Below are 25,230 nucleotides of genomic sequence, written 5' to 3' on the forward strand. Positions count from 1 at the left end.
ATTCTCCAATATTTTGTGCTTAGCCCGCAAAGTAGGTAATTTCCTAGTTACAAACTCCCCCTTCTATAGAGAATTAAAAACGATCGCTGGGTAATTGCTACACGACTTGCGCGGAATAAATGTCACTAGGCTAGTGTTTAGCAGATAAAATAAAAACACCAAATAAATATATACAGTCGAGCATAGATAACTCGAATCTCAAGGGAAGGGAAAAAATCTTCGAATAATAGAGGTTTCGGCTTATCGAGTTTTTGAGTAAGAGAGGTTCAACAAACGAAAATTTATTATTAGACGCTTTGTACGACTGTTAATTTTTCGACTTGTGAAGCTGTAAAGCTAGACAAATTCAAATTTTAAAGGGCAATTGTTTATTGTATACCTACAACTTACCTATGTACTACATATATACCTATATATAAAAAAATAATTATAAGACACATTTTATGGTCAAAATATTACTCTATATTACATATTAAAAAAATTGTGATTTTGCTTTGTGCTAAAATATCGATAACTTGTATCGACATTTGGAGGCCCGATATTTGTATGTATCGATACATAACCTACCAATATCGAATTTCGATTTTTAAATGATTATGCAATTCCATTTATTTATGTAACTTCAATTAATTAAATCAAAGGAATTATTTAAGATTTTAATTATGTTTATAAATAATCAGTTCACATTAAAGTATATGTAAATTTGTCGTTTTCTCATTTTTTTTTTAAAAATGGACTTACACTATTTTATATCGTAAAATAAAACTACTCGTATAATAAATGTACATGTATCATAAAACAATCCAATTTTGATTAAACTATAATTAATCAACCTTCAGTTTGTTATTATATCGGAATGTATCGATATTAGGCGTATCGATATTTTTATTTCGATATTTTAAGTGTATCGATATTCGGGCTGTATCGATATTTTTTAAAGTATCGCCCATCCTTATTATAGAGATTTTCGAGTTACCGAGTTTCGACTTAAAGCCTGAAATTTTTCCCACAAGTAAACCACATAATAAATAACAAATTTTGATTACTCCTTTTACCTCACTTGCTATAATTCTCAAAAATCTACAAAACACATCAGATTATTCCCGAATATGTGCTTGAAAAAAATAGTATTTTCAGAATTCCCATTTAAAATTCCATGCGATGCATAATCCAGAACCAAAATGTAACAGTGTCTTCGAAGTTATAATAGCGTTAGCAGCAAAAATAAAACGCTAACATAATGTTTCCCGAGCGCCGTATAATTATTAAACATCGGCCGTGAGTTATTGACTCGTCATGCACTCTGCGAAGGCATTTTCAAATGAAGCGACAACCCGTCCTCCCGACTTAACGGCCTGAATCCTAAATCACGCCGGTGTATCATTCGCTGCCGAATAAAAATGCCAAGGCACGCGAAGCCGGCGATCTCTTCAGTAATCCTAATTACGATTCTGCCGATGGAGCCAGTGGTAACAGTTTTGTAACATCTTGGAAGAACGTGGGTCGCGTCAACGGACACGAACCATCCTCTCGAGGAAGAGCTGCTTCCTTCCTGACACCCGGTATCCCAGCGAGGCGCTGATTGGTCGGGGCTACGCGCACCGGCTTCCTCACGTGATCACTTTCGTCTCCTCTTTCTTCCACTTACGCTCTACGTCGATGGATCAGAGAGAGAGAGAAGGAGAGGGGGCAACGGTGCACTACTCCGCCAAGGTAGAAGGGCGCTTGGTGGGGGGAAAGACGCTACCGGCTGCACTTGCCCCTCGGCCCATTGTCCGACTCGAGACCGGCCAAAGCCGACAGCCGAACGGTTGAATCTCGTGCCATCGAGTGTTTTCGTGCCTTCTGACCGATACGTTCTGGAATCCACGGTGCATCGTTGGGATCACTCGCGTCCGAGCGCGTAACACGTCTTCCAGTCCCTGCGTCGTATCGACGGTCCTCTCCCTCGTCCGTTCGAATTCGCGTGGCAAGTTCGCGTGTCGCCGCAGCCATGGTTGCCGGTGGAAAGATGGTAAGCGTTTCGTGTCCCTCCACGTTTTCTCGGGACGCCTTCTATGGGAGCTCCGCCGAAATATAATAACGCCCGCGACGTTCGTAATTGTACAGTGTGCTCGCCAATTGTTCTTCCCCTTTTCCGTGGGATCATTCTGTGATGCATATACGCGGCTCGCGTACACGTATATGCCCGTTGTAGGAATGGGGTTAGAAGTGGCGTCTTCTTTGTATTCTATCGGGTGGCACTGTTCGTCACCGACGTGGCCCGCGCGTCACTGATCCTTGGTTTCTTTTTTCGCATGCGAAGATGAACGTCAGGGTGACGACGATGGACGCCGAGCTGGAGTTCGCGATCCAGCAGACGACCACCGGGAAACAGCTATTTGACCAGGTGGTGAAGACGATCGGGCTAAGAGAGGTCTGGTTCTTCGGGCTTCAATACACCGACAACAAGGGCGACCTGACATGGATCAAGCTGTACAAGAAGGTAGGATGACTGCCTATTTATTACGCTGATCACCTCGCGATTTATCCAATAGCTCGTGAGCCTGTCCTCGCTCTCTTCTTTTTTTTTGCGCGCGCGCGAGGTTGGGCTAGATCGAAATTCTAAGAGCTTTCGTAGTCGCTTCAGTTTGGAATCTATTTCTTATCTGTTAAGTAGCAGGTACATAACCCCCGCTTAGTGTTTAAGTATACTCGTATGAATAATGTTACTTGTGACAGAAAAGTTTGCTTTCACGAGATACGACTGAATAAGACGTGAAGCAAAGTGTTTAATGTATAACTGGTAATTTAGAATTGCCGGTTAAAAGTAGGAATATTTGTCACCCACATTTTGCGTATCCCGAATTAATCTGTAGCAAGTTGATGAGTATTCGAGTGCTGAGTTCAAATGATCGCGAGAGGCAGGAATGAAACATATTTATGAAATTCGCGATGCTCGTTGAAACGAGGCGCCAAATGATAGGTACGTTGAATTCGGGCGTTTACGTCAACTTTGTAAAAATGTGACCTAGAGAGGAAACGTTGGCGACGGTTGCTGATGTCATCGACTTTCGTAGCCTCGGTGTACACATTTGGCTACCCGTTGAATTGTAGTTTATTTATATCTCGTAATGCTCAATTAAAATTGTAGTCTTGAGTTCTTCTCAACGATTTTAATAATTCAAATGTATAATTACTATTCATTGTAAAAATTGCTGTATTCCGTAATTATAATATTTCCATTGATCTTATATAATAATATAAAAATACCATTTACGGAAGCTTAGACGAAATACAGCTTAATAGATTTTAGAGGTAGACTATGATGTCGAGACTGTTCGGAAGAAGAGTGTTTTGAAAGAGATATTGCTGCGTGTTACATATAGGTGGGTTTCGGTGGTTCAGAAAGTGGGGGTTGAAAGGGGTGAGGCATAGAGATCAAGGTACAAGGATAAGTAACTAGGGACGGATGAAATCACAGGAACAGGAATTTAGGATATTTGTTATTGCTATCTGTAGAAGTAAACGAAGGACTAGAGGAAAATAAATTTAATTAATTTAATGAATTTAATAACAAGGCGTTGGTATACAACAAAACTTGGCTGTACTTCCGAAAGGGACCGGTGGTCGATCGAGATGAAACTTGGTGGGTATTACGAGGGGTGTGGGAAGGCCCCAAATATAAAATTTTAGCTTCGGCAATTAATGCGTTCAAACGATACAGGGGTAATTGCGCATAAAAGGGTAGATATTGCCGATTCTTTTTAATCACTTTACCATGTTCCCTGCTCTTAACAATATTTCTGTTGCCTTATACGGACACAACGCATTCCACTTTCCAAATTCTCCCGGGTATTAGTACTGGGGCTAGATTAGTAGCGAGCCGATGTGAGTTAGGCGATGCTAAAAATGAGACTGAGGCTACAAAATTTCAAAATGGAAAAATTGGGGGCGGGAGGGTTCTTTGGGGGTGCACCAACATAAAAAATTTTTTAAAAAAAATTAACAATATTTTTTTATTAGTATGTAGGAAACTAATAAATACCCGAAGTTACAATTTTAGATTTGGAATCCACACCCCCCTCCCTACCCTTCCCTCCCCAAACCTCATCTCGATCCGCCACCGGTCCCTTTCGGAATAATATCCAAAAACTTCAGTTAGTCCTACCAGTACATGAAATTAACGATTAAAATTTTACTCATATCTCGATTACTATCGATTCTATTAAAAATTTGTATGAGAAAAGATGCTTCCAAATTCAATTTGCAACAACGTTTGTTATGTGGATTTTGGTGTAAAAGCAATGCTAAGGGAGACATCGTAGATTTTATGATTGGCTGCCCTGTGCGGCAGTAGAAAATTTCAATGATTTCCAAAATACATTTAGCATAGGTATAGATAGGTAATAAAATACACACACCATAGGAATAATCCTAGTGTCTGCTACCACACGAATCACAAGATAATAAAGAAAAAAACAAGTGATCTTTTCGAAATTTGCACTTGTCGATCGATTGATTTCTACCTCCTCTATATAAATCGTTCGCAATTATTCAGTGCAAAAACCAACTTGTATTCCATTGTTTCCATAACTTTTCGAAAATTAAAGCAACGATTGCAAATACGAATCGAATAAAAAAAAAGATTTCGTTATACTAGGTGATTCAGAAAAAATTATCTCTTTAAGGGATGCAATTGTAGAGGGTAGAAAGAAATAAAAAAAACTTATATTACATTGTTTCCATAACTTTTCGAAAATTAAAGCAACGATTGCAAATACGAATCGAATAAAAAAAAATTCGTTATACTAGGTGATTCAGAAAAGAATTATCTCTTTAAGGGATGCAATTGTAGAGGGTAGAACGAAATAAAAAAAACTTATATTACATTGTTTCCATAACTTTTCGAAAATTAAAGCAACGATTGCAAATACGAATCGAATAAAAAAAAAAGATTTCGTTATACTAGGTGATTCAGAAAAAAATTATCTCTTTAAGGGATGCAATTGTAGAGGGTAGAACGAAATAAAAAAACTTATATTACATTGTTTCCATAACTTTTCGAAAATTAAAGCAACGATTGCAAATACGAATCGAATAAAAAAAAATATTTCGTTATACTAGGTGATTCAGAAAAAAATTATCTCTTTAAGGGATGCAATTGTAGAGGGTAGAACGAAATAAAAAAAACTTATATTACATTGTTTCCATAACTTTTCGAAAATTAAAGCAACGATTGCAAATACGAATCGAATAAAAAAAAAAGATTTCGTTATACTAGGTGATTCAGAAAAAAATTATCTCTTTAAGGGATGCAATTGTAGAGGGTAGAACGAAATAAAAAAAAGTTCCCATTCACATTCTGACAAAATTATATTCTTCATGCATAAAGCTGCGATAAGTTCTCAAAATATCCGCTATTCTTTTACATTCAGTACGTTGCAAAAGTGACTGTCGAATTTCTTGAAAAACAATTGTCGCGAAATTTTCCACTGCAACTGATACAGTACTGCAGAAATCCGCAAAAATAAATATTTAAGGAAGAAATATCCGATGACCCAGAAGACCATTACAAATATTATTGTTCGTATTTTTTATTTGTCTAATAAATTTATCAGCTAAGATTCCGCCTGATACCTTTAATAGTATTCGCTTCATTAAGCGTACGCTTTCGACTACACATTTATAGGACCTGTTTCACTTCATTCTACTCCCTGAAATCCCCAAGGGCACCGTCACTTCTAGAACACCCTATACAACTTAAATGTGCTACAACATTTCAAGGACGTTATCGTTTTTTAAATGGATGCTATGTAGCATTCTAGGTTTCCGTTGCTCGATCCAAAGTACAGTTACAAAGTAGATGTTCTCCTCCATCTGCTTTCACCGAGCGGTTCATGTGGACGCGCCTTCACCTTGACACAGTCGCGTTTACACTTTTATTGTCTCGATTTTTTCTCTGTCTCTCCTTCGGTCGCGTCGTTTCTGCGAGACGAGAGAGCTCGACCGACCGACCGACCGACCGACCTTAGGGCGCAACGATCGTTTCCAAGTCATCCTTCTTTCTTTCGCGCTCTCTCTCTCTTCTTTTCACACTTCGAGCGATACGCGCAGGAATCTTTTCTAGGGGAAACGAGAGAAACGGTGTAGTGGCCGAAGCGACATGTGGCCGCCAGGTGAAATTCGACTTGACTAAATATAGAGACGAACGGATCACGATCGTCAGGAAGGTGACTGGAATTGGAAAACCCGTTCGCAATGTGCTCCTCTCGCTTGCGTACGATATTAACACGCGCTTCGAAATCCTTTACGCGGAAACAGTTTTCCTGCGCATCTTGCACACTGCAGATGGCGCCATTAATTGCACGTACTTAATTACATCCGTGTTTTTTCTCAGAAAAGCGATTATTATTTTTTTTTTCATACCGTTGCTATGCTCGAGGAAAAACCATCTAGGCAGGAATCGAACGTTACAGTTCAATTCAAAGGAAATTGTCATACCTATGTTATATCAAGAAATAAATTTGCATCGATTATTTGGATGCTTGTAAAAGTACCTAGTTGACACTGATGGGTGCTATTAGTTGAATTTCAGTTTTCGATTATTTTTTTTAATTGTATTCTTTCTACAATATTCAATAATAGGTTTGTAGGTTAAACTACGTTTCACTGATCAGGGAAGATCCCGAACCCGAAAATTAAAAAAGTTCTGAAACTTTGTGAATGTGTAGGGGATTTTCTACTTATTACAACGCAAATTTTGTTTGCTGCCCAAAGTCACTTTAAGGGGACCTTCCGGTCAAGAGCCCCAACAAATAGGTGATCTTTAGGAATTAATTAAAGGAAAAGTACTATATATAATTTAATGGGACTTTTTGCATTGTATTAAGGATGTCTTAATTTATAGATATATATTTTTTGTTTTATAATTAATCATTGCAGACGGCACTGGGGAGTCGTTAAAGTCAAGGCGTTAAAAATTCATCCAAATCGGTGGGACCTGTATCTCCAAAAGTTATTATCCGATTCGACTAAAACTTTTTTATTTTGAAGAATATACTTCTGGCTAGGGGGAGAACCAGAAATAATTACAAAAATTTGAAAATTTATAATTTTTTAAGGCGTTGAAAGGATGAAAACTATAGGGAAAAAGTGATTTCAAACTTCAAGTGTCGTTGCTTTCTAAAAAAATGTCATTTTTGTCATTTTTTCTGGTTTCCCCCCTAGCCAGAAGTATATTCTTCAAAATAAAAAAGTTTCAGCCGAATCGGATAATAACTTTTGGAGATACAGGTCCCACCGTATTGAGAACACTGTTTCGAGAAAAACGCGTTTAAAGTTTTACGTGGGCGCCACGTGGTCGGTTGTTAATGCATTTGCCGCTACTCAAATGCCTATAACTTCGGGAATTTTACGTATTTCAACAAATCCTTTTAAACTCGTATTCCTAAAAGGTTGAACATTCGAAAAATTAAATAAAAAATCGACTTTTAAACCGTAAGGTCCCCTTCAGGGGGTGAAATTATTAACCCCAGAAAATTTGGCTATTTTCCGATTTTGTGTTATACCTCGATAAATGTAAGAACTTTAAGACGCCAACTGATAGTCCTAATTAAAAGAAGTAATTTTTGTCTTGAAACTTTTTTTCTATTTCTTACAGTTCGCGAGTTGTAACACAAAATCGGAAAATAACCGAATTTTCAGGGGTTAATTTCATCTCCTTAAAGTGAATTTGGGCAGCAAACAAAAATCGCATTGTAATCAGAAGGAAATCCCCTACATATTCAGAAAGTTTCAGAATTTTTTGAATTTCCGGGTTCGGAATCTTCTCTTGTTAATGTTTTCTACAAGGACTCTTCAATTATGATTCACACAATCATCAACGATGTCAGAGCGAAAGGAAATATAATAAATTCTTGAAGTATGGCACAATATGTGGGAAATACCTTAAGGGGTCAGTCCACTGTGACGGTTTGAAAAATTCAGGTATTTTTAAAGATTTTTTTCTCCGTAGATACAACATATAATGCAAGAAATCTTTTTAGTATTTATTAAGCTACTCTTATATTATACAAAAAAAAAATTAAAAGAATTTTTTTAATTTGTTTTAAAACTTAAAAGGCAATTATCTCAAAACAACATTTTTTTGAACTGCTGCAGGTGATTGCAAAAAAAAAACTATTAGACCAATCATTCTGAAATTTTTACACGTTATTCAGAACATCAGTGGCTACGGCCGGGACCACGGAAACCTTTTTGGATTAACCATTTCATACTTTTTACAAGGCAAAATGATTGAAAAATTCACCGTATTTCGACACTTAAACTTCAAACCTCCGTCATTTTGATAATCTTTTATCAGTAAAAATAATCCTGGTTCCGGCGATGATTACAACGCACTTTGAATTTTTTGTTTCAAATGCGTGGTTCTCCCGGAACCACCTGCACCAGCACTGCATCAATTTCTCAAATCGCTCACATCAGTGCGATATATATTTAAAAAAAAAAACGTTAAAAATTTAAAATAGATTTTTTTATATTGTCAATAAGTGTATTAATAAGTAGACAAAACATTATTTACGTTGGATATTCCGTTTTCTAAAAAATAAATCCTAAAAAATAACAATTTTTCAGGACTTCACAGTAGACTGACCCCTTAAAGTATGGTTAATGGCATACAGCGAACAACGAAGATTAGGCCTTCACACGTGGGTTTTGAAATGTGTATTGAAAGAGAAGTTGTAATCGTTCCTTTAGGTGTCAAGTAACTTCCTTTTGCAGGATAATTTTTTTCCTCGTAGTCTGTATTTAATTACACCATTCAAAAGAGTTAAGCCGGGAATCCACCGGGAAGCTAAGCTTATGGTATGCTATGCTATGCTATGCTATGCTATGCTATGCTATGCTGTGCTGTGCTATGCTATGCTATGCTATGCTATGCTATGTTATGCTATGCTATGTTATGCTATGCTATGCTGTGCTGTGCTGTGCTGTGCTGTGCTATGCTATGCTATGAATACTATGCTATGCTATGTGATGCTATGCTATGCTATGCTATGCTATGCTATGCTATGCTATGCTATGCTATGCTATGCTATGCTATGCTATGCTATGCTATGCGATGCTATATCATGCTATGCTATGCTATGCTATGCTATGCTATGCTATGTTATGCTATGCTATGCTATGCTATGCTATGCTATGCGATGCTATATCATGCTATGCTATGCTATGCTATGTTATGCTCTGCTATGCTGTGCTATGCTATGCTATGCTATGCTGTGCTATGCTATGCTATGCTATGCTATGCTATGCTATGCGATACTAATGCTATGCTATGCTATGCGATGCTATGCTATATCATGCTACGCTACGTTTTAAATAAATTAGCATCAATACCTTCTTATGGAACCGTTTCCACCAAAGGTACGTTAAAACATAGCATCGCATCGCATCGCATAGCTTAGCTTAGCTTCCCGGTGGATTCCCGGCTTTGGAAGATGTTTCAGGCAGACAGTCAGTATTTTGGAGCAATTCATCTTATAAAAGCTAAATATTTAACAACTACTTATATATTTAATAATTTTTTATATTGAATATACAGCGTTTTTTAATTCTTGACATGTGATTTCTAGTATGAAATTTAATATTCGATCAATAAAATTCACCATTCACGAATTCCTCTAATTATTTTGAGCAGTGTTATTCTATTTAATATTTTGAGTAGTATATTCATATTACGGTTAGAGATAAACGTACCTGCAACAAAAGTTGTCAATTGGAGATGAATGTGTCACCAACTTCCTGAGCATAGTGGTGGGCGTCCAATTTGCTTTCGTGCAAAGTTTTCTCAAACCGCTTCGAATCTCATTCGAAGGTCATATGATGGCTTGACAAGTTGACAGTGAAAAATATTCATAACGCAATGTGCTGTACTAAGGCCCTTTTCACGCGTGATCCTTCTGAGACTCAAGATTAATATTTCCAATCTATTTAATTGCTAGAGACAGTGCAGAGACATTTTAAGAAAAAGTACAAAGAAATACCAAAGCGAATATATTTGAAATATCAATTGTGAGCTCCAAAAATGTCCCGCGTGGAATGGTCCTAATTTCATAAATCAACTTATACCCCCAATAAAGTAAAAGAACATCAGAACTTCGAAAACTCGCCGGGACCCGCAAAATTTTTTAAATTTCAAAAATACTTACTCGAAGTGATTCGTAGTTTTTATCATATATTCGCAAGGATTCGATTTTTTTTTATCATAAGTTCGATGTAATTCCCATTATTCATCACAATTTCGAAGTCGCTCGATTTTCTCATCGTACTTTCGAAATCGCTCGATTTTCTAATCGTACTTTCGAAATAGCGTCTAAGTATTTTCTCATCGTACTTTCTTAGTAATTCGAGTTTTCCATTATACTTTCGAAGTTATCCGAATTTCTAGCATACTTTCGAAGTAATTCGAATTTTTTCATCATTCTTGCAAAATAATTTGAATCTTTTCATCGTCCTTTCGAAATAATTCGAATTTTCCAATATGCTTCCGAAATAATTTGAATCTGTTCATCGTTCTTTCAAAATAATTCGAATTTTCCAACATGCTTCCCAAATAATTTGAGTTTTTTTTATCATTCTTTTGAAATAATTCGAATTCTCCCACATAATTCCGAAATAATTCGAATTCTCCCACATAATTCCGAAATAATTCGAATTCTCCCACATAATTCCGAAATAATTCGAATTCTCCTACATAATTCCGAAATAATTCGAATTCTCCCACATAATTCCGAAATAATTCGAATTCTCCATCATCAAAGTAATTAAAATTCTTCATCTCATTTTCGAAAGAATTTCAATGTTTTATCTTATAGTCGAAATGGTTCAAAGCGTCTTGATACTCAGCATTATTTGCACCGCTAGATAGTAGATCCCCATCCCAGTAAGCAGCAGCTACATAGTTTGTCGACGTCCGATTGGGTCGGTTCTTAGCGCCCAGGAGACTTTTTTTCCTTAACGATCGAACGTCTGATTGCACGCAGCCGGAAAACATGATAACGAGGGTGGTGAAGAAAGAGGTGAAAAAGAAAGTTCGAAAGCTGAGAGGTTACTCGGACTCGGACACGGACGACGACGAGTTTGAAGATGACCTGGTAAGCGATGGGACGAGGCCCGATTTTCTCACGTCCCGAGATTCCCTGCGGTGTGAAAATGAAGGGAAAGGTTCAAATGGAGGGATGGTGGAAAGGTGGACGGGTTTGACTTCGGCAAAAATTATTTGATTTACAAAATAACAAATAGTATTTGAAAAAAGAATATTATTTTTCATTAATTAATTAATGAAAAATTAATGAAAAATTAATTAATTACCTTGTGCCAAGACCAAATAAACCATTTCAAAATAATTTTTCTGATGAGTTAACTGTTTCAAATAGAATAACAGATGATGTTGAGTTTGCAAAGCTATGCTATTAAACAATGGTGACGTTATCAAACACTCTACCCGAAAGAAAAATATATAGTAAACTAAAAAATCATTTGATTAGTAATAAAATGACAAAATAATTCTGAGGACAGTCGGTCGCTTGTTGAAATAAAATAACACACGTGTATTTGAAAATACTATATAGTCAAATAAGATGGTATATCAATGGACTAATCATCTTTAAATATTTTGTGCAAATAAAGTCCAAGCGTCAGCGTTTCTTAAACTTTTGTCCTGCTATTTCGAAACGGTTGATTTTATGGATTGATTATTTTTCCTCTGAAATACTCTTTTAAAATATTCGAACACATTTCACCGAAAAATTATTTTCACAAAATTCAATTTAACGTCGAAAATTATATAAAAATGCACATTTGCAACTATATAACTGTTCTTTTGGCCCGGGTACCCGATGAGACCCACGGGTAGACAAAATTACCCGGGTACCCGTGAGACACCCGAGTAAATGAGATCTCCATAAAAAAACTTCAGAAAAATAAAAAAATTACGCCAAGTACATGAAAGTAAATAAATCACAAAAAATAGAAGATAATAATAATTATAAAATAAAAAAAGATGTGAAATCAAAATGAGCTGCACGTACATAAAGGTAATAATAAATACAAATAAATATTTTAATATGAATAAACATTTTATTCAAAATACTTGGCGCTGCGAAACAGAAAAAATGTTAATTGTTCTCCTTTTAATAATTTACAATAACTCCCTTACAATCTAAAATACATAAACATATACATATACATATTAGAAACGCAGTCAGATTTATTCTACATATATTTAATTCTAATGTCATACGTAGCGTATGCGCACGCACACATACACACATTCATGAACGCACACACAAGAAAGACAGAAAAAGATTAATTAATGCAATTTATACATATTTATTGAGTTTAGCGGCACCAATTCGGGACGCAGCGCCAAGTATTTTCAATAAAATGTTTATTCGTATTAAAATATTTATTTGTATTTATCAATAACTTGGAAACGAAAAGTTTCCCGAACATTCCATTTAAACTACTGAAAAGGGCATTAAATAAGGTACCAAATAAACAGAATTAATATTTTTCTATCACAAATAAGTTAAAAAAAAATAAAAAAAAAATAAATGTAAAAATATTAAATTATACATCATTAGAAAGGAATATTTTTTCCTATTTTTTGGCGCAAATTTTATTCCGATGTCTTAAAAAAAAGGCGCCAAATTTTAAATCCGGCCCACTGTGCGTCGGGTCGGGTAGTAACAGCTCTATTTCCAACAGTTTATTTGAAAAGCAACTAGTAATTGAATTTCCTACAGAATTTTATTTTCCCAAAAATCCATTCTACTAATATCCTGCTGTTAATCAACACATACATATATCAGATTTAAGTGTTAAAACTTAATATTCATTGACCCCCATCTCTTGCATCTGGTCCCTTCTAAAAACCGCTCGCCTCAACCGCAGTCCGGTCCCCACTTCTCGCGAATTCTGCGACACATCTGGCGGGAAGATGTTTATGTACGTAAATTATACTAACAATTACTTTACATGCTGACGGCATGTACTGTTTAAGCGGTGTCGCTGGCATTGGTACATAATATGCTATTTGTTGCTATTAACCCTCTCGCTGCGGCGGTCCGCTCCGCCGGAGCGCCCCCACTGTACGGGACCTCGCGCCAAGAGTGAACACATTGCGCGTGGACAGTCTTCGGCGTTCGGGTTTACGTCTTACGCCTGACCAACGCCACCTCGACATGCTTTTTGAAGAAAAGGGACTTTTCTTTAAAACAAGATATTTATACATTCTGCATAAACGTATTTTCATTTGTTTAATGACACTCGGTTAACAATTATCCGCAGAAAGTGAAGCTACAATCGCCCAACAATAAATCTACAGTTGGAACTGAAAGTCTTATAACCACTATATTTTGTATTATTATTACTATTGTATTACTATGGATCACGGAACGTCATTGAGTGTTGAAGAGATTGGGAAAATCAAGACAATTCTAAAGACACCTCTTTTTCCAAATCGGTGTATCCGTACAGACTCTAGAGCGTAACATGGACATACATACATACATAGCCTGATAAACACAATACCCTCCTTTGCGTGCCGCAGTCGGGTAATAAAAGAATTTTCTCGAGAGCGACTATAGTCGCCCGGTACATGTACAGTGACTCGCTTTAATATTCGGACACTTTTTAAAATTGCATAACTTTTTTAGAATTAGTCCAAACGACTTGAGTTTTTTTTTTTGAGAGGCTAGAAGGATTAGTTTGACAAATGATGTATTTCGTTGTTTTGAAAAAAATGTATTTGGTTGGAATAGCGAAAAGAATAGTAAAGGTCGATTTTTAAACTTTTTTTTGTGAGCTTGTGATGAAAATTCAAAAAAAAAAAAAAAAACATTTGTAGATTGCAGTAAGTTATATACGTGCCTAAAATTTCATCAAAATCGGTTAACGTTGCTCCGAGCTACAAACGTTTAAAGATCGCAGAATAAGGTCGAGAATCGCGAAAATTCCCGAAATCAGCGAAAATTCCCGAAATCAGCAATTCTTGACCTTATTCTGCGATCTTTAAACGTTTGTAGCTCGGAGCAACGTTAACCGATTTTCATGAAATTTTAGGCACGTATACAACTTACTGCAATCTACAAACGCTTTTTTTTTAATTTTCATTACAAGCTCACAAAAAAAGTTTAAAAATCGACCTTGACTATTCTTTTCGCTATTCCAACCAAATACATTTTTTTTCAAAACGACCAAATACGTAATTTAGCAAACTAATCCTTCTAGCTCCTCAAAAAAAATCAAGTCGTTTGGACCAATTTTAAAAAAGTTATGCGATTTTAAAAAGTGTCCGAATATTAATGCGAGTCACTGTACATGGCTCTTGTAGCGAGCGACTATAGTCGCCCGTCGTATGTACATCGCGTTTTGTGGAGGGCGACTATAGTCGCCCGTAGTAGCGAAAGGGTTAATCAGCATAAAGCAAGGGTATGAGGAATTCATACTGAATTTTGTCTACGGTACGGTTATAGCAGGCATGATTAACGGCGACTGTAGTGCAAATATCGACAGGACTGGTACTCCGCGTTTAATTCAACAAACACGAACGATTATCGTCATCTTTAAAATTAACCATATTGGTTTCGAAAAATCAACACCGTCCGCCGTGTTTGTTTATTCTATTCGGAAACGTGCAAATGCATAATACGAACACTGCTACTTCAAATTCTCACATTCCTAATTTCGTTCGCGATAAAGATAATGCAGTTTTAAGTCTGATAGACGATTTATTTATTTTTTTTTAGTATTTATACTAAACAGCGCCATTACTGGCCTCATTTTTTAAAAAACAAATTGGCATTGTTTTTTATTAACAGGGGTTACTAAAGAATAGTTTTGTATTTATTAATTCGTTTACCGATAATAATTGCGCTTTAATTTTAAATTTGGTCAGGAAATTCTGATAAGCGAGAGTAAGGACTTCGGTTTTAATTGTTGTATTTGATAATAAATATTGGGGCTATAAAATGAATTATTAAAATTACGGTGAAATATGCAGTTGGTAGTTAAATAAAAGTTAAGGTAGAGAACGAGAAAAATGGCAATAAGTATCAATTTTCGAATGTTAGATTTCTCAGACGTATTTATGAGTAATAACAATAATAAGGAAAGGTACCACGTGTGCCTACTACTCTCTACAGAATAACAAATACACATAAAATCTACAGAAGAGGAACACAAATTGTAAGAATCCTGAAATTGGAGAAATACCGAAAAGAGCATCTTTCAGATGCGTCCAAAAGAAGAAACGTAAAAATAGTCAAACATGGACAATTGTAAAATGTAAAACAATCTTAAGATACTTTAAAAAAAATACTAAAAATTGTACTTTAAAAAATTTACCGAACAAAATTACTTTGTTTTGTTGGAGATCCGTTTGGTTCTTGTCAAAGAGCGCGCTCTCTAGCACTTCACCCTGTCTTTCTTCAATAACCATTAGAAAGCGTGAGGCTGACTTCGACCTTCGTTGCCCAAACCCAAGGCGAGTCGATGGGGGGCTCGAAGTGTCTTTTCGGTTTTTCCGCAAGGGCTACCTGCTTGTAGGACCCTTGAGGGCAGTTGGATTCATAGCTTCAGACAGTACACAGCGTCTTAGCAGTTACAAAGCTAAAATTATATTCTCCGTAAACTCCATGTACTGGAAGAGTTTTTACTTTTAAATAAAGTATCGTTTTAAGTTTTTTGGAACGAGTGTTTAATCTCCTGGTACACAACAGTTTTACCACCACATCACCACAAACTAGCTTACAATAAAGACGTTGTTTATCCAATAACCGAGACAAGTGGCCAGTAACTACAGAAACAGAGCTGAATGATATCATGTTTCTACTCCACAAGATGTCCACGTCCAACGTCTCAAAGCATCTGTGCTGTGCTCCAGTGTCCCATCAAGCTGGAGCACTCAGCACTAGCCGCGCTTTTTCCCCAGTCTCTGCCTGCGCTGTACTCGATTCGATCACGATCTTCAAAGCGATCGCCGCAGCGCGAGCGTCTTCCAAAAGTTGTACCTACATGCCACAAAAGAGTTGTCACGAGACAGTTATCTTAACGCGTCTCCAAGCGGCACGCCGATGACGTTGCCCCCTTTAAGCGTTTCGCAAAGTAAACAGCAGGTTCTGAGACGAGAAGATGCCGTCGCCGACTGTTCCGTGGAAGCAGCCTGGCTTATCGCGTTATTACAGCCGCGATAAAAGGGGGAAACGTGGAGGAGAGGAGGACACTGTGGTCGGCTCTGCGTCGCCCGGGTGTCGCTTTATTAACGAACCCAGTCGAGCGTGGGTTACGTCAATTGCATGGAAATAACCCCGCGCCATGACTCATTACGCGGACGCCATTTAAGGAAACGAGAAAAGCGTCAGTCCGTTCGCTTTACCCTAAAGACAGTCATCTTTTTATCAGCGGCACGGCCTTGCCAACCGTGCGCTACTGGCCTTCGTTATTATACAGCCGGTGGGGCGAGAACTCGCACGCGAATGCACATCTAATTTCAGCGCGCACAGTGGGGAATATAATTTCGTTGAACCGTTATTAACGATTCGTAACGATTGGGAATTTGAAGCACAGTTGAATCGATCTTTTAACGACATTATTCTTTTGATTGTGGTGTTGAGATTGGGTGGGAATGTTAGTGGGGAATTCGTGAATTGTTGTTTGAAAGTTTGTGGGTGTATTTGTAGAGAATTGGGCTTGTAGTTAGCTTCGTTGTCTCGTCAGAAATAACGATGATAGTCGGAGAGATTAACGCTTAATCTGGATCGCTACTTATGCTGGCGAAGAAACAGTTTGTAACTGGTTCTTCCAGCGATGAATCACTCGACGACGTCAGCCTTTGGTGTCGCGGAGGAACGTTCGATAGGCGCCTTTGGCTTTAGGCCGGGTGCACGCGGGCATGCGAGGCAACGTGTAACAGGAGAAGCTATGAATGCGTCGCGAAGCTAATTGCAAACCAGGGAATGTTATTACACAATCATGTAGGATAAAGCTGCCTAATACGTGCGCTGTAAGAGCAAATGAGTTATTACGTGAAAAATAACAGAGAAAATGAAACAAAATTAGTGGTTATCAACTCTTTGTTAATAGAATAAGCAGTTTTATGGCTGTACTTTTGAATGGCCCCAGTGGTACGTCGACATATGGTTTGAGGGGAGGGGTGGGGAGCGCGTGTGGACCCTAAATTTAAAATTGTTGCGTCGGGAATTTATTAGTTTTCCGAGATATTAATAAAAATCTTTTAGCATTTCTGTTTGCTTATTTCGACACAACGCATTCCACTTTCCAATTTGTTCTGGATATTAGTATTGGCTGGGGCTAGATGAGTGCGGGGGCGCGTAAAGCATGGTAGCGAACCGATGTGAGTTTGGAGATTTGAACTGGAAACTTGCGGATAAGATCCATCCTATTATTCAGGGTGGATATCTGTTACTCTATTGATAGTTAATACTTTAGGGGGTGATTCTACAAGCCAAAATGAGACGAAAATATAAGATGCAATTTTTTGATATCGCGTTTCGTTTTCGAGAAAATTGGCTTCGAATTTCAACCATATGCTCGTGCAATTTAGGCGCCTAAGGGGCGCGGTGGTAAGAACGCGTCCAGCTGTCCGTAGAACAAATTGGGGGTCAGCATGGATCCCCGTTAGGGCTACGTGTATGCAGATCAAAAAAATAACTTGTAAAAGAAATAATGATTTTTTATTAATATTATAATTTTGAGATTTAGGTTACACACCCCCTCCCTACCTCTCTTCTTAAACCTCGTGTCGTTCGGCCACTGGGGCCATTCGGAAGTATATCCAGTTTTATAAACTCAAGCAACAAAAAATAATCAACTTCTATTCATAAAAACGATTTATTTTTTATATGGAAAAAGTAACATTATATTTAAGGATGAACTTCAGTAACATTAAAAATAAGCGAAAATCTTTGAAAATTGGAGGAACGAATCTTTATGCAATAATAAAACCCCCTGCAAAATTTCAGAAAAATTGATTCGGTAGTTTTTAAATTATCTAACTTATAGGAAAATGCAATATCGAGAAATATAGATACAAAATTAAAAGTGAAATAATAGGCACAAGTGTTTGGAATCTTGTGAGCAGAAAGATCAAACACTGAGCAAAATTGTCACAAAAATACCGAACAATTGATTGGATAGTTTTTTTTTTTTAAATGAAAGAAAACGACAGGGAAAGTTGCGCTGTCGGGTAAATTCCAACAAACAAGTATATCATAAAATATTCAATGAACTGATAAAATAAAATAAAAATTAAGAGCGAATTCAACTGAATGTGCGATACAAATACACCATTGCCAATTCTGACTAGTTCTCATCACAGGAAAAAGCTTTATTAACATCTTGGAAATTGATTAGCATTTCGGTAAAATTTTTAATTAAAACCGGTTTACCGATAATTTACCGGTATTTTTTAAGGTATTGAAAATATAAGAGTAAACATTACAAAAACAACTTTTTTTAACTCTAATCGAGCATTATAAAAAAATATATGGAAATAAAACTATTCTGAACATAAAATATAAAATAATATAACACAAAATAGATATATTTGTATAACTATTGACAATACTTATTAATATGGATCGTCACCACGAAAACAATGAAAAGAATCTTAACTTACATACGTAATTAAATATTTTTTATTTAACAATTCTTTTTATCAAATAAGCACGCAAAAACATACCTAATTCGTCTAAACTTTGGTCCCCTGATCGCTACCTAATTTTTGTACAAAATAATCCAGCCACGGATAAAGCGCTCTCAGATTCTACACTTGTTGGCCGGGTAGGCATTAAGAAATCATATGCCATTCATAGTATATATTTTCTCCTTACTTTTTCTTCTTGAAAATACGTCCATTTTTCATGACTGTTTCAAATTCTTAGTTTTCTTTTGGATCAGAGTTGGTTCTCCATGAGATACTTCGGTTTTCGTCTTTATTAGTAATTGAAGTGTTTTTTTTACTGATAACGTAGTAGCTGCCGATGGAATTAATGAACGCATATATGCGCTATATTGCTATATGTAATTGATCGAATTACCGGTAAAAAATTGGCGAATTACCGGTAAAAATTTTAGGGTATTTCTCACGATTTATCGGTTTACCGGTTTACCGGTATTGCAATCCCTAACTGCAAGCGATACTCCAGCAGGTTGGGGCGGCAAATGTGCCTCACGACCTTCATTTCAGGGCCGTGATGGGCCTGCGTTTGCCCTTTGGGCCACTGATCCATTGGCGATTTCGTACTGGGCATCATAGGAAAGGGCCGTAGGGCAAACGCAGGCCCAACACGGCCCTGAAATTAAGGTCATGAGGCCCATTTGCCGCCCAGCAAATCGGTTTTTCCTCAGGGGCCTACCTGGGGTCCGTCGGGCCGGATGGGATTTTACTACGGGTTTCTTTTGTTCAAAACCGAAAACTCTCGGACTTTGAGGCCATTTTTCGAGGTGATCCCATCTGGTTTCTAAGTTAAAATCGTATCAATCGATTCGTCTTGGCGAGATCCTTCCAACGGTGTATAGCACACGCTGTAGGCTCGTAGGTCTGTAGGAAACAAGGTTTCACAAGGTTTAACCCTTAACTGGTATCCTGAGGTCGCTCGTGACCCCAAGCACCCAAAGTTCGATGTACAATTTTCGGTTGTCTAAGTTGGTAAACTGAATTTCTAATAAATTTTATAATAATAGTTTAACTTTCTACGCTTCTATTATTTTCTACATTACCTAAGAAGAAAACATTCATAGTGGTTGCTCTAGTGTCGACTTTACAAATTTCTGTGTCCTTTTTTATTTGGGGTCTGCCACGACCCCAGTATACCAGTCACGTTTGCAAAAACAGTATACCAGTTAAGGGTTAAGCATAATTAATAACTTTGTGAATATGTAGGGAATTTCCTCCCGATTATACTGCAATTTTTGTTTGCTGCCCAAATTCACTCCAAGGGGGTGTAATTGACCCCTGAAAATCCGGTTATTTTCCGATTTCGTGTTATAACTCACGAAATATAAAATAATTTTTTTACCAAATGCTAGATCTAATGAAAAGAAGTAACTTTTGTCTGGAAACTTTTTTTCTATCTCTTACAGTTCGCGAGTTATAACACAAAATCTAAAAATAGCCGAATTTTCGGGGGTTAATTTTCACCCCCTTCGAGTGAATTTGGGCAGCAAACAAAAATTTCATTGTAATCAGGAGCAAATCCCCTGCTTATTCACAAAGTTTCAGAATTTTTTGAATTTTCTGAATTTTCGGGTTCGGGAACTTGTTAGACAAGTTTACCCTACATTCGCCCCTTTTGTGCCCTGCCTTCCATGGTGCATTATATGCCGCATTACACCCGTCAGTACCCAGCCTTACACGTAACATTACACTAAATGTTGCGCTACGCCCATGTGGACCCCGCTTTACACGTCTGATTACGCACAGATTGCACTTTAAGCCCGTGTGTACCCGGTTTAATGTCAGTCGCTTGTCGAGCAACTACGTTCTAGTTCATCATCGTCGTCTTTCATCAAAACTTGTACACGAGACGCTGCTTTCTCTTTGGTTCTTATTAACCCTTTTAAAAGAGGTCGTACGTTCGAGCCGAGAGTAACACAAGTTACGCGCGTTTGTCGCGCGTTGCTCTTAATTCCGATTACTTTGCGCGCGGATCTTTTATGGGTAGAAGAATACCATTGCCCGAAGCCGCACAGTGCACACGTATCGAACGCGTTCTTATAGCACAAGATCCTTTTAAAGAAGTTTCCAATTGTACGTTGAAATCCACGGAACTTAAAATCTTGATAACGGGAAAATGCGAATTATACCTAAAAAAAAAACTGATTATTAAAAAACAGTTAGCCGTCCAGGAAAGACGGTATTAAGCACGCATATATTACCGTATTTAAGAACACGTTCTGAGCGAACTTTCATACAAGGCTGGACAAATTTCGCATAGGTGAAAGTAACTTTTTTTTTTACAAAATTTGTATTCTTAAAAAAGTGTAACATTTGCTATGATAAATATGTGTATGAACATTTGTAATAAATAAATGTATACAATCTCTAATAGCTGCAAATCTAATCATATATAAACTGAAGCACATTAAATTGTATATTGTCAAACAAAAATAATTGCTATTCGGATTTGTACACGAGAATAAATTCAGATACGAAGTAATTTAATGATGATGAAGTTTTTAATCGTCCATTTATATATTGCACTATGTATTATGCATTTTCATTGTCACCAGAATTGCAAATTTTTAATTTTTTTTTGTTTAAGGTAGTTTTTATGGTATGTTGATGTACCTGAGAAAGGAACCAGAGTTGTTAACAGAATTGTTGTTGATTTTTAAGATTCTAGAAACAAGGTGCTATTAACAACGGGGTATTCATAAAATATACACTGGGGTCATTCGTGACTTGAAATTTTTCTCACCTTTATGATGCATTGAAAGAATCTAAAAAAAAAACGTCGTTCTGTACTTTCGACTCCTATAAATTAGAATACTTATTACGTGACATCATGTATATGTCCTTTTTTTTGCATCATGTGTTGGTAATCGTCATAAAATTGAGCTTCCGCGTTTCCTTTATTGCTTCCTCCATAATTAATATTTCCTGTGAAGTTCCTACATTACCGTTTTGCTAAAAATATTTCACGTAGGTGTATTTTAAAATTGTCTACTTTAAGAATTTCGAACAGCTTCGAATATTTTCATTTATTTGGTGTAGTTTAAATTACAGGCACGCGATAATGATAGGCTTGCTTACAGCAACATTACTTGCGACAGGTGATTGAAGGGGATTGATTAATTGCTGTAATTAATCCCCCGCTCTTGTAGAATGCAGACAATAACAGACTGTACTTTATACAGGATACCTGCATTAACACAGAATACTTTGATTTTCCCCCGTGTATTTAAAATACAATTCTCATTTAGCCTTGTTTATGATTCCAATTTCCACTGTTGTTATATTCCTCAAGATTTTAAGGGAAAATATTTAACAATTGAAAGTCTAACGAATACAGTAAAAATATTTCTCGTTAACCTAAGTATCCTACGTAAAATAGAATTATAGTCTCTTCTATTTTTTTTATATAAATTAATATATTGTGTATAAATAATCCTTAGAGATCGAAGAATAGTGTTTGCTTTTAGTCTCATACCAAGGCTAAAAATGTTACACGTCCACTTCCTTGACATTTAATCAAATTCCCAGCACCTTCTGGACCATTCAGAAAAATGTTTCATTTTTAACTGAACTTATCGCGTTATTATCGTGCAAATTTCCATAATAATTACACACATTTCTCTACTAATTTCCTAACATCATTTAAACGTAATTTACATAGACCACTAAAATCTGGAATGGGCTACTAAATACACTTATTACGAGTACCCGAGCAAGGAGGTATATTAACACCTCCAGTGGTGCAACATCTGAAGAATGTCCCTTTAGCCCATTAACAGCTGTCGCTGAATAAACGTAACATTAAATTTTGATGTTTTAATTACAGCAAGTGCAATGAAAATTCCACAGTTTTTACTCTAATACATGGTCGGCAACGGGTTACGTCGGTCAAGTCTTTCCGAACGACCGCATCTGTCGGAAAATTTTTGTATTAAACGTGGAGAGCGAGTTCCTCGCGCGGTTTGTTTTCAAAGTACACATTCGGGCACTTCTGGCCAATTCTCACGATGCTTTCCAGAAAATAACGCGAAAACCATGCACAGGGCGCGCAAACCCCTCGGCGAGAAAACACACAGACGCCAGTTAAAGTTACAAACTTCGTCGACTGCGACGTGTAATTTTAGGTGCAATTTTTTATCGCGGTCAGAGGAATATTCTGAGTGTTAATAAATGAATAATATTACAAGAAGATTCAACTGAAGCGAACCATTAATGTTCGCATTCACCGGCAATTGATGTTGTAAATGAAATAAAATATTCGAGAGCAGTGAGCTTGAGGGCGTAAAGGGAATTGGAATCTACTAGCTGGGGGCTCACTGTCTGACATGGATTTATTGCGGAATAAAATCCACAAGCTTTTGTTATTTTAAGAGCACACGACACAGCGAGACGACGAAACTTAGTCAGCAATAAAGTATTTATCTCGGATTTACGATACGCGTGTATCGCGCTGCGGAACGAGCCGCTCTGTACACATCTACCGTTCTTTGGATCAGATTGGAACCTTGCTCGCCGCGATTCGAATATGTGGGTATGTTTTACTTTCAATCGAGTTCCTGCAGAATGGTTTTTTTAAGAGAAAATAATCGTACAATTTCTCTGGTATTTGTGGTGCACGTGGAATTTTATTCATGCGGACTTAATTCAATTTTTCCTTTTGTGCACGGTCTTTATAATTATCATTTTGATTCGGAATGATTTCGTTTTGGATCTGTAGTTATTTATGAAAATACTGCGTTGAGTATCAGGAGCAAATACGGGCGATTGGGATCGCTTATAAATATATATATAGCAATTTTCAAATATCTAAAGGGTAAATAAAATGATTTAGAATTTTGACTGTAAAGAATTTTTAAAACTTAAAAGTAAATGAAAAAATAGAGCGAATCGGTGCGCCGATAATATTTATTTTTTAGTTTTGAATATCTAAAGGGTATATGTATGTATGTAACATTTATTTAGCGGGATGTAGGAAATTGTAGGACATCATTGGTGTAGTGAACAGTAGTGAGGTTTGTTCAATTTAAGAGGTTACCAGTCATCCAGCATTTCCCCGAATCCAGTTATCACTATCCCCATTATAGACACGTGTAGCGTGATTATTGCCTCACTAGTGATACTCAAAATTCACAGCGTATCATCAGAATCCGTTTTTCTATCAAATAGTGGAGACCGTTGACACGTTTTTCGGTTTTCATTTTTTTAAATTTTTGTTTGCATTAATTACTTAATAACAAATATGCCAAAATATACTTTGGTCCTTCCTCTTTAATATATTGTAAATGAAAAGTTGAGAAAATACATACGAAATGAATGAAAAAATGTTATTTGGACGATCAACTTGGATGTATCAAAACTATTTACATTTTCTTTATATAAACGAAAACAGTTAAGAAATGATTGTTAACGTCAATCTACACACACGTACGCTGGAGCGTAGGAAAGAATTGGACAACAATCTTAATATATATCGCTCAAATGGAGCTACATATATACGGTGTCGAGATAATTCGTCTGTATCAACTTGCCCCCTGTACAAACTAGCCCCGGTTTCCCCTACCTTTCATTAGTTTGTCATAGAGGAAATTTGGAAATTATTAGGGAAACCTTAAAAGAATGACTGACTGACTAATCATGAACTTAGAGCTGTGTTAGGAGTATTTCCTGAATATTTTATTTGTACCAGTATTCGGGCAGTTTAAGCATTCCACTGTGCATTGAATGAAATTCGAATATTTGATTACACGAATTATGGAATTTTTCAAATATTCCTGTACTACATTCGAATAGCTCCGTAATCATCAGCAAATCGAACTAGCCTTTCTGCTATTAATCTCAAATTACTTGTCGAGTCGAAAAACGTTTTAGACAAAAGTTACTTACAAGGGGAGGACACCATGTGGTAGACACCGATTTTGATGAGCCTTGGCACGATGAATCTATGTAAAAAATAAGTAAATAGGTATCCGAGCGTTTCTGCCAATGGGCCTTAATAATAGAGATATTTACATGTAAATTATTAAAAATTTCATAGTGGCCGTGGGGTTTTAGTGGGTAAAAATCCCACACCACCCTGGCGTCCGTGGGAGCTTCCCTTCTGGAGGCGTTGGGGTGCCTTTTGAAGATGTCTCCACGTTAAAAAAAAACTATAATTTTTTTTAATAAATTTTTTTTGTTAACTTAGGGAAATCTTCAAAAGGCACCCCGACTCCTTCAGAGGGTAATCCCCCGGGGGCGCCAGGGTAGTATGGGATTTTTACCTACTAAAACCCCACGGCCGCTATGAAATTTTGAACAATTTCCATGTAAATATCTTTATTAGGGTAGATGCACCATTTGTGGCCACTTTAAGGTATTGTACTAGTTTTGGCCACTTCTTAAAAAATATAATATTTTTCCGTGTAAGCAATAAATGTAACCTTATATTTCTGGCGGTATACTAAATAAAATATTTCTGATGTGAAATTCTCCACATAATAATGATC

At 36.7% G+C, this 25,230-nt stretch overlaps 1 protein-coding gene and 1 long non-coding RNA gene across 5 annotated transcripts in view; one reads left to right on the top strand and one right to left on the bottom strand.

Annotated features, from left to right (window-relative positions):
* Moe (moesin) overlaps positions 1-25,230 on the top strand; it is a 72,242-nt gene that overhangs the window by 2,451 nt on the left and 44,561 nt on the right. For 2 of the 4 annotated variants that reach the window (XM_076814195.1, XM_076814128.1), the window contains exons 1-2: positions 1,765-2,014; positions 2,306-2,485. In XM_076814195.1, coding sequence (XP_076670310.1) covers positions 1,994-2,014; positions 2,306-2,485 — 201 coding nt within the window. In that variant the 5' untranslated portion in view covers positions 1,765-1,993. Of the gene's footprint in view, positions 1-1,764; positions 2,015-2,305; positions 2,486-25,230 lie in introns of those variants that run through there. The other 2 variants (XM_076814280.1, XM_076814370.1) reach the window with 2 other exon arrangements.
* LOC143375169 (uncharacterized) lies at positions 10,768-16,224 on the bottom strand. Its single transcript, XR_013086829.1, has 2 exons — positions 14,842-16,224; positions 10,768-14,803 (listed from the first exon to the last, which is right to left on the bottom strand). It is a non-coding gene; the product is annotated as an uncharacterized LOC143375169 (long non-coding RNA).

Source organism: Andrena cerasifolii, chromosome 1 (assembly GCF_050908995.1).
Source record: "Andrena cerasifolii isolate SP2316 chromosome 1, iyAndCera1_principal, whole genome shotgun sequence".
NCBI classification, from domain to species: domain Eukaryota; kingdom Metazoa; phylum Arthropoda; class Insecta; order Hymenoptera; family Andrenidae; genus Andrena; species Andrena cerasifolii.